Source organism: Plecotus auritus (genome assembly GCF_963455305.1).
Source record: "Plecotus auritus genome assembly, chromosome: 9".
NCBI classification, from domain to species: Eukaryota; Metazoa; Chordata; class Mammalia; order Chiroptera; family Vespertilionidae; genus Plecotus; species Plecotus auritus.
The window spans coordinates 87,469,619-87,486,839 of NC_137783.1; the positions used below are offsets into that span (position 1 = coordinate 87,469,619).

Consider the following 17,221-nt stretch of genomic DNA (forward strand, 5'->3'; position numbering starts at 1 on the left):
CTTATTAAATCTACAAAGTTTTAAAGACATACTGAGACAGTTGATGAAATAATGCACATTGTTTTTCTTGATGATAATTGTTGTCTCTATGGATAGAAGTGCAAATTGCTTTTATAAGTCTGTTTGAGGAGAAATTGAACTGTATGGAATGACTGTCAAGGACAGCTGAGCAAGCAAAGTATTTATCTTATTCAGAAATGAGCCAATGATTTTTTGATGTTTTTTATTTAATTTGTAACCCGTCAACATGATAAGCTTCCGAGAGAGACACAGAGCAAAATAAATAAAAGATTAATAAAAGCCAAATAAGTTTCTATATTCCTGCATATTTTGACATAAACTCTTGATATTATTCAGCTTCTTTTGAATAGTTATATGTACTTGAGTAGGAGTGTTATTGTCACCAGCTTTCCAAGTCCCCTTGAAATGATGCATAAATTGAAAATTCTGAACAAAGATTAGAAGAAAAAAGTCTCCTGGGTTTAGGGCAGGATATTCAACACACAAGAAGCAAAATTTAGAAGAGAAAATGGAAAAATAAATACCCAAAGCCATTCCAATTGTCGTATATATTTGTGCTAACCACACTGGTCAGAAAATAAGAGTGACTTTGCTGCATCATACTGCTTGAGTGCCAGAACAAATTTCAGGGATCAGAAACAGATTAACACAGAATTCATTTAGTCTGTGCTTTTATCTGGTGCAAAGCAACCAGAGAGAATTGGGGTGGAACAAAGGTACATTTAAATTGATGCTTATTCCATCAAATGTTATTTTTGATTCAGTGACTGTGATTTTAGGTGCTGAATTACTATCAGAATGCAGTTTAACAACCAGTTCTCTGGGGTTGGAGGTGGACAGGAACCCTGATGTGTAGCCTTTGATGCTTTATGATGTAAATACTCCCTGTAATGGCTGATTTGAAGCTACCAAGAAATGAAGAGATGCACACAATCAACTCTTGGGAGAAGGAACAAGCCAGTTCCAACACACTACTAGAATAACCACAAATATTCCACAAGATGAGTAAGAAAAAATTTGCCCCCAATTTTTGTTTGCTCTTTGTATTATTTTTTCATGGTTGCTGTAACAAAATACCACAAACTCGGTAGTTTAAAATGACATGCATTCATTTTCTTAGAATTCTGAAGTCCAGAAGTTCAAAATCAGTTTCATTTGGCCTCCATTAATGTGGCCTCTCTTGAGGGCAAGGCCACCTTCCCTCTGAGAGGCTCTAGAGAAAACCCATCCCTTGCCTTTCCATCTTCTAGTGCTGCATTTCTTACCTTCTTTAGCTTAGGGCCCCTTCCTCCATCTTCAAGCACATCACCTTAATCTCTACTTCCATCACCACATCCCCTTCTTCTCTTCAGTAGTCAAATCTTGCTCCGCATTCCTCTTGTAAGGACACTTGGTTCTATATGTAGGGTTGACTCTAATTAGCCACAGTAATCCAAACTAATCCTGGGTGTCCTTAATCACATCTGTAAGGTCCCTCTACCATGTAAGTTAACGTTCAAAGTTTCTGGGAATTAGGCTATGTACATCTTGGGGACCACTACTCAGTCTACCACATTCTTCATGGCATGCCATTTTAAAATATTTTTCCATGACTCTTAGGACCTGCATTATTCATTAGTAAATTAATGGAGCTAATTCACTTATTATGTAAGTAGGTAATTCTGAATACAATTTCCTTGTTAATATACTTCTTGCCTTAAAAAGAAACGTGTTGTTTACATATACGTACATTCTCAGTTGATGACTTTGCTTGTAGTTCATTAAAAAACAACAACATGCCATTAGACTTTTCACCACCAAATAGCAATTTATCTCCCCACTGTGACAACTGATAAATTCTCTAACAAAGGCAATCTTTCTGTATGCATTCTAAATGTATTCCCACTCATGTTCTCAAGTTGCTTCTTCAATGATTTTTCTCTTCTTTGCTATCCAACTCCAGGGATGGGAAAATGGAACAGGGGCTGGTTTGATTTTGTTTTTTCTTTCATTACTTGTTTTTATTATCCTCTCTGTACTACTATAGAACCACTATAGCTTTAAAGAAGGGTGTTGAGAGAATGTGCTTCAGGCAGGGGAGGGATCTAATAAGAGAAGATCTCATCTGGATGGAAAGAGGAATGGGGGGGGGGGCCCGCTGGTCATGTTCATAGTGGGTTGTGGGAAGATGCTCTGTTATATTTTCTTGAAGAATTAAACCTATTATCAGAATGGCCTTCCCTATTTTTAGAAATTCATTTAATATCCTGTATGATATTAATAGAACAACTTCAACTTCTTTTTTAAAGTTAATATCTGATTGTGTATATTTTTCATCCTTTCACTCAAATACTTGTAAAGTTTTTCAGACAATGCCTCACATTCTACTAATAAAGAGGGAATATGCTAACTGACCATTATGCCCTCGCAAAGATGGCAGCACCCACAGCTAATAAGGAGGGGATATGCTAATTGACTGCCATGCCCTCAAAGATGGCGGTGCACACAGCCACAAGATGGCGGCACCCAGTCCCCTCAGCCCCAGCGGCGCAGCAGGTGGGTCTGGCCACTCTGCATGCCTACCTCTGGAGTCTCCCAGTTCCCTCAGCCCCCCAGCGGCCCAGAGCCAACCCGAGGCGCAGGCAAACCTCCGATGGCAGCTGCCCAGCTGCCAGGGCCACCCGAGGCTCAGGTAACCAGGGCCAGCCCAGGCTTGCGCTGCTGGCAGTGGCAGCAGCAGAGGTGTAATGGGGGCGTCACCTTCCCCTGATCGCCAGGTCGCTTCCCGCCCCTGAGGGCTCCTGGACTGTGAGAGCGGGCAGGCCGGGCTGAGGGACCCCCCCTCCAGTGCATGAATTTTCATGCACCGGGCCTCTGTGTAGTAATAAAACATGATTGTTGATTAAATAAAAATAAAATAAGCCAAAATTTTTTTTTTCAGAATTGGGTGGGTTACTCAAATGAAAGGAGAAATGAGAGTATGAAATTGCTGTATTTAATACAGAAAGAGTGAGACCCTAAAGGGAAAATAGAGGCCACAGTGTTGTGGGGGAAAGGCAGAGGTAAGTTGAGGCAGAGATATGAAAGCTTGGTTAAAGAGAGATGTGGTTAGACTCGCAGGGGTGGGCAAACTTTTTGACTCGAGGGCCACAATGGGTTCTTAAACTGGACCGGAGGGCAGGAACAAAAGCATGGATGGAGTGTTTGTGTGAACTAATATAAATTCAAAGTAAAGAAGTGGAGGGGAGAGCAAGAGAACCGGATAGAACAGCCGGATCCGGCCCGCGGGCCGTAGTTTGCCCACGGCTGGGTTAGAGTGACGTGTTTAATAAATGTTGCCATGTTATGGGTAATGCTGGCACCTCATTTGTTACTCTCCACACTATTAGTAAAAATCTGTATAAATGTTTTTGGAGCTAGATTTTTAAATTTGTTTCTTATTGCAATGATATATGAGATGGCCTCCTGGGGCACTGAATGAGGGTGGGCAGATCCTAGGATGCAGTGTTATATTCAGTATTCAGGGACATGTCCTCCTTGTATTATATTGTAAATTGCATAAGGATGGTTATAGCATTTGTTCTCCCCACTGTTGTACCTCCACTACATAAAAATTATCTGACACTTGGTAGGTATGCAATTTACTCGAGTGTGTGAGCATAATTTTCCACAGTGTCAGCAGAGGAAATTCTGATCATGTCACTCATGCACTTCAGTCTTCTAAAGCTCCCTCATCTACGTTTAGTCCTCTCTTGTGGGCCAGTTAAAAAAATCTTCACCCACATATCCACTCCTGCAACTGCCACTGCCACCAGGCCTGTGCAGGTGCCACCCGTTTCACACGATTGCAACTTGAGGTGCACAGAAATCAACTGCTTTCGGAGCCACTTCCTGAATGGGAGATGAATGCCCATGGGTAAGTCCTCCAAGGACCTATTCTGAGTGCATTTTGTAAGGTTCTGGTCCTGTGGGCTCAAGATCCAGCTGCCTGCAGAAGTGGTCATATCCATGATGCAGCCCACCTTTCCACTGTCTCACTCCTCACCCCCACTCCATCGCACATCCCTGCTTTCTGGGATACATTTGAAAAAAAGAAAAAGACAACTACTTACAAGCAAATTGTGTCCAGCTTTGCTTGAAGATAATCCAAGACATTTTGTGATAGTTTTAAAGTAAAATTTTATTTGTATTTGAGAGAAAATAATTTGCTTAAGTATATAGCCTCTACTATTTTTAGAAATGACTATTGTTTTTTTTTCCAGAGAAGTATAAAAACACAATGTTCTTGAAATGACTTTTATAGCTAACTCTATGGTCACAGCAGATTAAATGTAATTTTTATATTCAAACCCCTGCAGAGGTGTTTGCCAAGTCTGCAGAAATATCTACTCTGATGCCTGTCTCTGCACGGAGAGGTTTGTAAAACCCACCAGGAATTCCAGCCAACCGTGGTGCAATAAATGGATTCATCCACAATCGTATTCAATTTTTATCTTAGACATAATGTTTAATAGATGCCAACTACTTGGGAAAACATTCAGGAGTATGTCCTTTTGAACATAGTTTTCAAAATTCTTTTAAGAGAGATCAAATAGTGACATGGAAGGTTTTTTTATTTTAAAAAATGATTCCAGTCTAATTGAAGCCTTTTTTTTTTTAGCATATTAAAAGTTTCTTTTTTTCACACATTATCCTGGTATAAATTCTGTGACCACTCAACAATTCAGTAATTTTTAAGCAGAAACTGTTAACTTAGAATTGTATAGAAATGTTAAGTATGAGAAGTTTGGAAGTGATTGTGGTTCCACTGTATGTAGAATTGGTTCCCTTTAGAGGTGGGGGGAGAAGAAGGCTGGGTAAAGTGTGTTGAAAGTCCTGTCAGCTTTTTTTTTTTTTAATCCTCACCCTGATTGGGAGTCAAACCCACCACCTTTCGGTGCACCAAAGGATGCTCCAACCAACTGAGCACATGAGCCAGGGCAGTCCTCTGGGCTTTGATATGGGAACAAAGAACTGGCTCTCAGGCTGTGGACACCCATCTGCCGAAAAAGCTTTTGCCTACATGCCATTGTTCATATCAAGAACTCTAGCTGTCCATAAAAGTCCACCCATGTTGTTGAGAGACAACCCTTTGGTCTTTTTGGCATGTCAGAAAAGGAAGAGAAGAGATTCCAATATTCCACTGAAATTGATGTTCCACATGCATGCCTTCAATCCCCCTCTGTTCAGTCTCATTTTTATGTCCACCCTTGGCTGACTTTGATTTCAGAACTTCTTCAGGCTTCCACTGGGCACATGGTCTTCAGCCCTTTAAACTCCTGTAGATCCCTCAAACTTTATTCTAAGTTTTAGTTTCTCTACCTGTTTAATCCTTTAACTCACAAGCTTCCTTATTTTTCCAGAAACTGATTATCAAAATGTCTTATTTGTTAATGAACTGCTTCCTCTCCTTCAGCATCCTCACCCATGACGTGTCTTTGTCTCCAAAGGTCTCAGAGAGTTACAGGCACCCAATACAGGCACCCAGTCCACCCTCTTGAGCTGCAGTCCCGCCTCTCCTCATTCAAACACGCATTTCCGTAGCTTCCTTGACTGTACAACACTGTTTCTTCCTATTAACTCTCTGGCTTCTTAATATTATCTTTGTAGGATTTGCATTCATCACCCTTCCTTTAATGCAATTTGTATTACTTAAGGTTTGTTCCTAAGCTCATTTCTCTTTATCTTATACTCTTTGTATGAGCTTTCTTAACCACACTGATGATCTCATTTAACTTGATTAAAGAAGTATCGATATTTTCTAGCGTTATATATAAACCTCATGAAGGAAAACAGGAGAAGTTAAAAAGAGTGTCTTTAAGGAGTGGGATTTGATGGGAGGAAGGTATGTGGGTGTGTTTTTTTTCTCATCCTCATTTATACCATTCATTCAAAATGGATATACAGTATTGCTATGATAAAGAAAAAATACACTTTAGTAGGCAAAGAACGACCATGGAAACAACAATCTTAGATAATTTACAGAAAGAGGAAATGTACATTTTCTAACCTGTCTCAGAATCTGAAGTAAGACTATCATTTAAAAAATGTAATTGAAATTTAGCAGGCGTTTTCCACCTCTTTCTTTTTTTTTTTTTTTTTTATATATTTTATTGATTTTTTACAGAGAGGAAGGGAGAGAGATAGAGAGTTAGAAACATCGATGAGAGAGAAACATCGATCAGCTGCCTCTTGCACACCTCCTACTGGGGATGTGCCCGCAACCAAGGTACATGCCCTTGACCGGAATCGAACCTGGGACCCTTGAGTCCACAGGCCGACGCTCTATCCACTGAGCCAAACCGGTTTTGGCTCTTTCTTTTTAATTTAAATGTTAACTTTAAAACAACAGTTTCATTTTACCTATTTGTATTTCTTTAATGAGCCTTTACGTATCATTGCTCAACTTATGATTCTTTGAAAATAAAGATGTTCACACAAAAAGGTAAATAAATTGAACTGCCCCAGTAAATCCAATTAATACAATGACTAAAAATAGTTTATTAGTTTAGTGACAAGGTATTGGTGATGTAAGAAATAATGACTAATAGTGTAATGTTCTTAAAAGGCCAGAGGGAATGAAAATCAACAAAGATAAAGTGATGTCCTAATAGGAGGAGAAACAGTATCTCTATCTTTATTAAGATAGGAGGAGGGAAGAACGATATGAATGGAGGTGTAGTTAGGTCTGAATTTTATTAGTAGAAAGATACATTTGATACTTATATAGTTTTTGTGAAGGAGTGTTGGCTCATAGTCCAGTTTAAGGGAAGTAGAGAGGCTTCTAAAAACTTTGGGGAGAGTTACAGGTTAACAATCCACAGAAAGTTAGTAGGATGGAGGAGCAATGTTGAACTCCCATTTGGAGTTGGTGATCATGATCCATGAATCATCACCCATTCAGTGAACTATGCCAAAGCTTCCTCCTACTCCAGAGTCCCATATTTAATTAACCATCATATCCTGGTAAATCTACCTCCTTAAAATCCCAGGCGTGTCTCCTGCTCGCCAATGCCATTACCACTGATTCCATTCTATTCCTCAGCACCTCTTGGCTGGCTGGTTTCAACAGACTCTGAATTGGTCTCCAAAATTCTGTTTTTGTTTCTCATCTATTCTTCTGTGTCATTACCTAGCTGCATCCTTCATCTCTCTAAGATGAGCTTCCTCTTCTCAAAAAGAGCTATTACTTTTATACTTTCTGTTAGGATTATTACTACTATATGTACTTGTATTATATTTACTCTGAAGTCTAAATATATAAGATGAAAAGCTAAGTTTTAAGAGAAATCTTGTGATATAACTCTGGACATACATTCCAGCAGCATATATTCTAAAACCAACTATATGAAAGAGTAGTGTTAAAATATATTATTTTTTAAACTTCACAATAAGTACTTTCAAATTTACTTCATAATATGCATTTATAGATTTTTTTATTGCATGACAGAGCAAGCCACATATCATATATCAACTGTAATACAGCACTTGACTTCTTTAAAGCTATGCTTAACTGTAAATGTCTATAACTAGAAGTGAGGTGTTTAAATTTGAAGATCCTTTAGATGGCAATACCTATAATTATAGAATTATCATATCTGCCTGAATTGTACTTAAAAGTTAAAGATAAAACTATTCCTATTATTGAAAAAGTAATAATAACAATTATAACTATACTATGAAATATTACAAGCTGAACATTCAATTTGAAGGTAGCTAATATACAAATGTAATGAAAAGTGAACCTATAAAATGCTCACAATTAATGCACATGTGCTAGATTGAGGCACTAAAGAGCAAAGAGCTGTGGAAGCTTTGCTACTGTTCATTTTTTTCACATTATCTCTCCCCTTTTTTGGCATTGGGAGGCATTATGTTTATTATTTCTCATCCATAGATCATCAATTTCCTATGTCAAAATTTTTATTCTAAGGTATGCATAATCTCAGGCCAAAAATATAGAGTTTCTACGAATGGCAAATGCCTTTGTACATTTTTTGTGCTAGGTTCAAGGGTTTAGCAAACACTACTGCATCTTAATTTTTCACATTTGAGTTGTCTGATGTTTCCCTCGGGGCCATGCAACTTACCATCATTACGTAGAGTGAGTGGTGTTGGAGGACTAAGTACTCGGGCATTCGTCACTGTGTTTTTCACCAGACAAATATAGCTGCCAACATCTGATGCTTGGACTTTAGAAATATAAAGGTTGCCTGTCTCCTGGGAAATGAACCGCCGACTGTCTTCCGCCACAAAGGAAGGGAACTCGTTAAATACCCAGCTATAGATGATCTCTGAAAATACACAAAAGTTCATTGTTGAAATAGAGGTTATTTTACTAACAGTTAAAGCTCAACTAACAAAGCCTTTACTAAAGTGTTAGGTATATTTCAAGGCCATACATATTTGATCCATTCAGATATGTTTAAAGGACTGTTGTTTTAATGGTTATGGAAAGATCTGGACTATTTCTTAAGAATGCTCAGCCTCTACATATTCATTCATTCATTCATTCATTCATTCTATTCCGAATTTTGTCCAGTGTGTGTTAGATGATTGACACTATGATAACACTAAAATTAAAAAAGATGGAAGATAGTTACCTGGACCTATAAAACAGTGTGGAATAAAGTAATAAAAATATATATTCTATTCTAAAGAAAACATGGGAAAGGGACACTTAAGTAATCATGTCTATCATTGAAAACTTCCTGAATTAAGAGACATCTGAGTTACATTCATTTATTCATTTGTTAACAATATTGGTGAGGGTCATGATAGACCAGCAATGTTCTAAGTGAAAAAATAAAAAAAGGTCTGTGTTCTCATGGAGCTGTCATTATAATGGGAAGAAATCAAAAATACAAGGAAGTGTATATCAAGTGATGATAAGGCTGTGAAAAAAACTAAATCATGTTAAGAGAGCTAGAGCATGACAAGGATGAGAAGAACATGTGAATTTGTGTTTGAAAAGCTCTCTCTGACTACTGGATAGAGAAGAGCCAGGCCAAAGAGGAGCAGGCATGGGGGAGGGGAAGCAGGAATAATAATGTCCACTACTCTAAGAGGCTATTTTCAAAATAGCCATGAAAGCTGTAAATAATTTGCACTAGAATTGTAGCAGAAATGGTGAAGTGGTGAGAAGTGATTGGTTCTAATAAAAATGTGGTAATAGACAGAAATTACTGATGAATTTTTATGAAATGAGAGGGAAAAAAGAGAGAGTTCAGGAGTAAGATTTTGGAGCTGAGTAACTGAGCAACTGGTAGAAAATATTTCTCTTTATTGAAATATGAAGACTACAAAAAGAGCAGTTCTTTGGAATGTGGGTGGAGTAAAATCAGTTTAAGTTAGAGGTTAAATTTGTCAAACTATCTAGCATAAAATTGAAAAGGCAATTGCATGTTTGACTATGGAGACCAAGAAATTTGTCTTGGTATTATAAGTTTAGAGTTTTAAAAGATTTGTTGGAGCTGGCCAGGTGAAGAATTTATGAGGTGCTAAAGGTATTCCAGTAAAAGGAGACAAACAAGGATGGCCATTCAGACAAGGAGTTGGATAGTAAGAATGGACCACCACAAACAGTTTTGTATTATTGGAGTAAAAGTTCTAAGGAAAGGAGTGGTCAGAAAAAAGGTTGGATTGATAGAAGAGAAATAAAATTGCTAAACACAAATTAACATTGTGTGTATCTTACATTAGGAGCTTGTTTCTATCTTATATGCAGTGTGGCACTACTGAACATTCGTCAGCAAAGGGCTGTCATAGATATGTGCGTTAGTAGGTGATTCTGGTGATTCTGGTGATGTTGGATTCAAGTAAGAACAAGACTGCAGGGAAAAAATAGGAAAATATTGCATACTGAAGTGAGAGCTAAAAAATTTTGAAATAGAATCATGATAATAACAATGAGAAGAAGGATATTTGTTCAAGAAATATACTGGAGGTAAAACAAACTATGAGACAAATAGTCCAGGAATATTATCCTAACTTCTTTGAGGGACTGGGTAGAGGATGACAGAAGTTCATGATGAAAATACACAAAATCAGACTGGTTTAAGGAGAAAGACAATCAGTTCACTTTTGGGCATTTGAGTTTGAAGTGTGTGAGAGAAATCTGGATAAGGAGTTCTAGTAATTGACAAATATATGTTTGAAGTTCAGGAAAGGGAATCCACTGTGAAAGGTAAATTTAGAAGTTGTCAGTATATTGGTATAATCGAAACCATGGAAGTAGATGAGATTAACTAGGGAGAATAGGTATGGTAAGAAGATGGTTCTCTGGGAGGCACAAAAAAGCTACATAAAGAAAATGTGCAAAGGGTGAGAGTAAAGACACTATTGCAAAAATCCAAATAGAATAAAGAAAATTCAGTGTCATAGGCAACAATGGCTTACCCATTTCAAAAAGGTTAAATGATGTCAAATAAGTCAAATAGTCCAGTTACATAAAGAAAATATCACTTAAGATTGGCATTTGGAATATCACTAAATGGCAAGTTTAACAGATTGAAACCAGACTGCAATTAAGTTAACAGAAGATTGGACATTGGAAATATTGTGCGTAGCATTGAAATCTCAATACATGTTATAATTACCCATGTTATGGTTGAAAGAGCATATTCCAAGGTCCTCTTTCACCAGAACTATTTATTTAGTAACAATAATTATGGCAGGTTCTCCAATACAGTTGTTTCATTATAACACTGATGAGATGTGTTGGAATTTAACTCTCATTTATATCAATTAGCTTATGGTAAAATTGGTTTTGGTATAGTAGTTTCACTTAACGTTGTTTCCAAGAATCTATCTACAACATTAAATGAGAACTTTACTTGAGTTTTTACAAAGACCAACATGTGATTCTAATCTACAATAGGTTTTAGGAAGCCCTATTTCATTTCATGCCATCCTTTTGTTGCCCTTCCTTTTCTCTTTCTCTCCCTTCCTTTTTTTCCTCCTTCCTTCCTCTTTTTCTGTCCACCAACCTACCTGTCATGAGTAGCTAAAAATACATTTATCACTCTGGCCCTGCCTAGGTTCCAATGGGAAGCCTGGCATTTAATCAGCCCTTTTGAAATACTCAGCAGAGGCATGAAAATTATCCACCCATATTGAAAGTCAATATAACTAATTTCAAAACTTTATATTATCAATTAACTTAGAATAGAACACCTCTGGACCTATTACCATTTAATTTCTTTTGTCTCAGGCTAACTCCTGAAAAGAATTAGAAACATTATTATGGGCATCATCTGAGGTAGGTGTATCTAATACAATCAAGTGATGAACATTAACAACGCTATTACTTCAGTCTAATATCCCCTTACTGATGGTTTAAAGTGAACAAGTATTTACCTTTCTTTGGAGTTTGGTTTTCTCATTCAAAAAATGAGATTAATATTATCAACTTCATAAGTTTTAAAATAAAATAATATAAACAGGAATATAACACATAATATCTATACTAATAAAAGAGGAATATGCAAATTGTTTGGGACGCCATCACAGTAACAGTAACGACCAGCAGGCTCCTGGAGCAACAAGGCTCTCAGGGGGGTTAGTGAGGGATGACCAAATGACTGGACAGCAGGCTGCATGGGGCAACCAGGCCAGCAGGGGGGGGGGAGTTGGGGGTGACCAGGCTGGCAGGGGGGGCAGTTGGGGGCAACCAGCCTGGCAGGGGGCCAGTAGAGCGACCAGGGTGGCAGAGGGGGTGCAGTTAGGGGTGACCAGGCTGGTGGGGGGGCAGTTGAGGGTGACCAGGCCAGCAGGCAGAGGTGCTTAGGGGTGATCAGGCTGGCAGGAGTGGCAGTTAGGGGAGATCAGCCAGGCAGGCAGGTGAGCAGTTAGGAGCCAGCGGTCCTGGGTTGTGAGGGGGATGTCCGACTGCCTGTTTAGGCCCGATCCTGGTGATCTGGCCTAAACAGGTAGTTGGACATCCCCTGAGGGGTCCCGGATTGGAGAGGGTGCAGGCTGGGCTGAGGGAAACCCTCCCCCCCCATGCATGAATTTCATGCACAGGGCCTCTAGTATATTTATAAGATATAAAAATAACATTTTGTTAGCCCCTTCCTCAAAAATTATTAAGTTAAGAGCTCTTTCTATGTGCTTCATTTAAAAATAAGAAAAGTAGTAAAGAGGATCAAACACATAGTAAAAAAAATTATTAGTACTTAAATATTATTCGATCTGTTTTCCATAGAAAATTTCAATGATGAGTAGAACACTGATATTAAGCAAGATTTAGCTGATATTTATTACTCCTAAGAATTTAGTTCTAGCAGATGCCTGAGAATTTTGAAATGTTATATATTAGCTTATAATTATAATACACATTTACAATGTCAAAAGCTTTAAAATATTCAAACAAATATTTTACAAAGCAAACACTTTTTCATAGCTACAGTGACCCACTTGGCAGTCTTTAGTGCACTTGATAGTTTATTAAGAATGTTTTAATGGTATCCATGTGGCTTTACTCAAAGAAAGCCCATAGACTGTAATAAAAATACTTCATTCTGTCCTCATGCTGCTCAAATAGACTCCAGACTAGACTCTTTGTGAGGTACTGTGTGCATTCTAGGCTGAGAGTCTCTATCAAGGATGCTTTGGCACCAGCTTCTGCTCTAAATTCAAGGACTTCTCACACTGAACACTATGAATTCTTCTAATTGTCATAATAAGAGTTTCATTTGTCATTTAAACATTGCTCACAGACATCTTGATATTTTTGCAGTTTATTTTATACTAGATTTTACAGAGGTTATCTCAACTCTTGTTTTGTATTACTTGAAATTCAAGGCAAAGAACACAGTGAATAATTAAAGTTGTCTACCATTCACTAAAATGCTATTTCTGTTTTACTGACAGTGTCTGTTGAATCAATGTTTTGTAAATATTTTTAGAATAGAAAAGAAAGTATTTACACAATACTGGCACTTTCTCAAATTTTACAGGTAAATGAGTATTTGGGGGTTCAAAAATGCTTATTTCGTTTTTTTAAATAAGTTTTCAGTTTTGCATAGCAAAGCTTTCTCTAATTCCAAGAAATATTCAAAGTAGAAATTGTACACCATAGAAAAGCTGATAATCTAAACTTGGATTGGGTTATAACTGTGCCAAGAATAAAAATATTGAACTGAGCTAAATATCTTTTAAGATTGCTATTTAATTCCTACTATTAGGTTTTTCATTTTCTATTAGCCTCTATTTAATATCTTTTTAAAAGTTGTCTTTACTATAAAAAATGAGCATTAATCATATATTTTGTACTAGAGGCCCGGTGCACAAAAATTCGTGCACTCAGGGGGGTCCCTCAGCCCAGCCAGCACCCTCTTACAATCCGGGACCCCTCGCGTAGGGTCCCTAGGCCTGGCCTGAGATCAGAGCCTATCGGGGCTTTCCTTCCCAGGGCTGCAGGCAGCTGGCCCACCCCTGCCACTGCCACTGCTTTCCATCTGTGCAGTGTTGCCCCCCCTCCCCTGCCACCGGTGGCCTCCCTCTGCAGGCAACAGGCTGGGGTGCAATGGCTTGGCTGGCCTGGGCCTCCTCTTTCTTTGCTGGGGGGCGGGGCCAGCCCTGTGAGGGGCCGTCTGCTTACCTGATCTCCCCTAACCGCTTGCCTGCCTACCTGATCACCCCTAACCACTGGTCTGCCTACCTAATCACCCCTAACCCCTCTGCCTGCCTGCCTGATTGCCCCTTACCACTTGCTTGGGGGTGTGGCCAGCACTGACTTCTGGTTGGTCAGCCTCTAGTTGTTACTGGTCATTACGACCCAGTGTTTTTATATATTAGGATTATGTTAGAGTCTGAGGTTTATAGAATAATTCAGGAAGGTAGTAACACAGAGTCATCTTTAGTGTTATTAGTCTTTCATGGATTTTTAAAAGTTGTTTGTTGTTGTTAATCCTCACCCACGGATATTTTTTCATTGATTTTTAGAGAGAGTGGCAGGGAGAGGGAGAGACAGAGAGAGAGAAACATCAATGTGAGAAAGACACACTGATTGGTTGCCTCCCCACATGTGCCCTGACCTGGGCCAGGAATTGAGCCTGCAACCGAGGTACATGCCCTTGACCGGAATCACACCTGGGAGCCTTTAGTCCATGGGGCTAACATTCTATCCACTGAGCCAAAGTGGCCAGGACAGTCTTCTGTTTTTTTTATACCACTTTGTCTCATAATAATTTAAGACAAGCTGATTACTACTAAAATTTTAATATTATTATTCATTTCAGAAGAATATTGAAATGATTTGATCAATTGTGATTTTTCCCATTTTTCTAAAGTTTTCCTTTAATAGTATGCTTAGTTAAGACAATTAATGTTTTAGAAGTCCCTAACAGGATTCTTCAGTTCATACCCCTTGTTTTAGCAGACACTGACTCCTTTGTGAGGTACTGTGTGCATTCTAGGCTGTGAGAGTCTCCGTCAAGAATGCTTTGCAGCCCTAACTGGTTTGGCTCAGTGGATAGAGCATCGGCCTGTGGACTCAAGGGTCCCAGGTTTGATTCTGATCAAGGGCATGTCCCTTGGTTGCAAGCACATACCCAGTGGGGAGTGTGCAGAATGCAGCTGATCGATGTTTCTAACTCTCTATCCCTCTCCCTTCCTCTCTGTAAAAAATCAATAAAATGTATTTTTTTTAAAAAAAAAAAAAGAATGCTTTTGCATCAGCTTCTACCAAGAGCCCCACTTGGGATATATCTACTTGGGATTAATTTTTATATTAAATCTCACTAGTGCACTTTCAATGCTATGTGGTAATATACATTTGATCTATAGTCCCATGTGCTGTGTTGGCTTGAAGTTTTGGTTTCTCCTGGGAGAATTTTTGGTCTTTCATCCTGAGTTAGTGAGAATCATTCAGTTCACTCAGGGTATAGCCCAATGTGGGCCTGGCTTGGGACAGACATTGCTAACCCAACTTCCCTTCTCAGGTAGGCCCAGAGATATGTACTTGATCCCAGCATGAGCATCCACTGTCAAGTTCCTAGACTTTAAGATCTATTTCCATGACATATAAACAATCTACCTTGTGCGAAGATCACCTCAGGATTAACACTCTTCCCAGATTTTAGCTTGGGGATTCCTTTCTTTTCTTATGAGTTTAACTGTATAGTGGAGTTTTCTTTACTTTACTCATTATTTCTAAATTTTGGTAGGAGGAAAGTTTCTAGACCGGCCATTCTCCTAATTGAATGTCCTGGTTTTTATGGCTTCATGCATTGCAGAATTTCAACACAATCGGGGTAATTGATTCAGTGTCACAAAACAGAAGATCTCCTCTTTCCACATCTATAGAATATAAAACCAAGAGTACCCATATGGACAATGATACTCATTTCTCATAATTGAAGTGCCATTAATAATAATAAAAAGTGTGAGAAACGGGAATGAAACAGCATACTGGACTCTCTGAAGTCCGTGAAAACAATATCAGTGAATAATTATCTATGATTCATTTCAACATTCTTTAATATAAGAAGTCAGAAAATAGCCATTCTTCCTAATAATGTGTGTACACATCAGAAGCTTTGGGTTTTGGAATTAATTATATGATGAAAACGTTGTAGAGAACTGTCTCATTGATTATCTATTACTACTGAACAAAAGGAGACACAACCTGAAACTAGTAGAAAATATCTTTTTACATTGCTGATTTATACCTTCATTGTGATAGAAAATGTCACTTATTAGAAGACCTGAGGCTCAAACCGATGAAGGAACCAGTGGAAAACTGCAGCTAATAAGTGTCAGAGGAAAAATTCAAATTTATCTGACTCACTCTAAGCCTATATGTTATCATTATATCATACTGCTTCAATTATTATATTCTAATCTTGCTGAACCTCAGTTTCAGTATCCATATAATGGGACAGTAATGTATCCATTTTATGGTTGTGCTGAGGACTGCAAAAGCTACTTCAGTGACAGTGTTCAAAATGAAGGAGGGCAGCTGTTGGGTCAGGATAAGTGACCTAGCATAATGCAGTATTGGGTATCATGCAGAGCCACCTTGAACCCTGTGTAGGTGGGTTAAATTTCTACACGGGTTGAAAGTTTCACCTATAAAACGTAGCCTGAGGCAAGGATCCTGAGAGTAACAATAGAATAAAGCTGTAAAACAGACACTTGGTTAGTGCCTACAGAATCAAGGTATTTTCAAAGATGTGAAGAATGCAAGAGAGAACATTTGTCATATGTGTTAAAAAAATGAAATTACCTTAAAAAAAAAGACAGGCTGTATTGTTGCATTAAATTTTAGTTATATTGGTTGAACAAAACAAAGTACTAATTCTCCTTTTTATAAGTTTCCGAGGCATGTGTTTTCATTATGTTTGTTACCTAAAGTCAGAAGCAGCAGAGTTCTGCTTCAAACGTGTGTCACCAAGACAAAGTAAAATTTTATGTGCATATAATTCAAAACACCTTTAGCAAAACAAAATATAAAGTAAAGAATATTTATAATAAAAACAGTAGTACATTAGCATTCTCCCAGAATCCACAACTCAAACGACACTGAGTAAGTGAATTGCAAGTTCCAGGGTTCAGGTGATTACACACACTGGGTGACAGAAGCTATTTTTATTTCCCTGTGGAATGCTTCACACTACAGAGGACTTTTTAATCCCAGGAGCACTGTGTCTGAATATAAAGGTCATTACTAATTCTTTTCAAATGCAACCTAAATTTCTTGCTTTGCTAAGGGGTTTTAAAACTATATTTTTTGAATTGTAAACTCCATCAAGTCAGGGACCAGCATTTACTCGACAGTGTGACACAGTTAGTGTACAAGTTCAATTTAGGCTTCAAATTTTGCATTAAAAAGCATTAACTCTAGACTTCCCACAATTCATTGTTAAAGCTCACAGACCTCAGCCCTTAGTCAGCAATAGAATATCTGTGCCCTTAGATTTTGCCAGGGAATATGACCTTGCTAAGCTTATCAAAATTAGGAAGAGTTTAGCTTAAAGAAGAGATGCATGGGGAATTACTGGAAGACTGTATAATCTACCCATTAGACATGACCAAGGTAATCAGAATATCAGACAGCTTATTAACAACCATAATAGCAATATTAGTGAACATTTATTGTGCTAGGTCAGTTTCCTAGAAACAGAGAAGCAGATTCTTTTTAATGTGATTTATTGATAGAGTGTTCCTAGGATTAGAA

General features: G+C 38.1%; 1 protein-coding gene across 1 annotated transcript in view; it reads right to left on the reverse strand.

Moving 5' to 3' along the window:
- The window catches only part of CNTN5 (contactin 5), a 1,155,131-nt gene that overhangs the window by 322,746 nt on the left and 815,164 nt on the right, over positions 1-17,221 (reverse strand). The window contains exon 8 of the mRNA XM_080642588.1: positions 8,130-8,333. Within this exon, the coding sequence (XP_080498714.1) occupies positions 8,130-8,333 (204 nt within the window). The remainder of the gene's footprint in view (positions 1-8,129; positions 8,334-17,221) is intronic.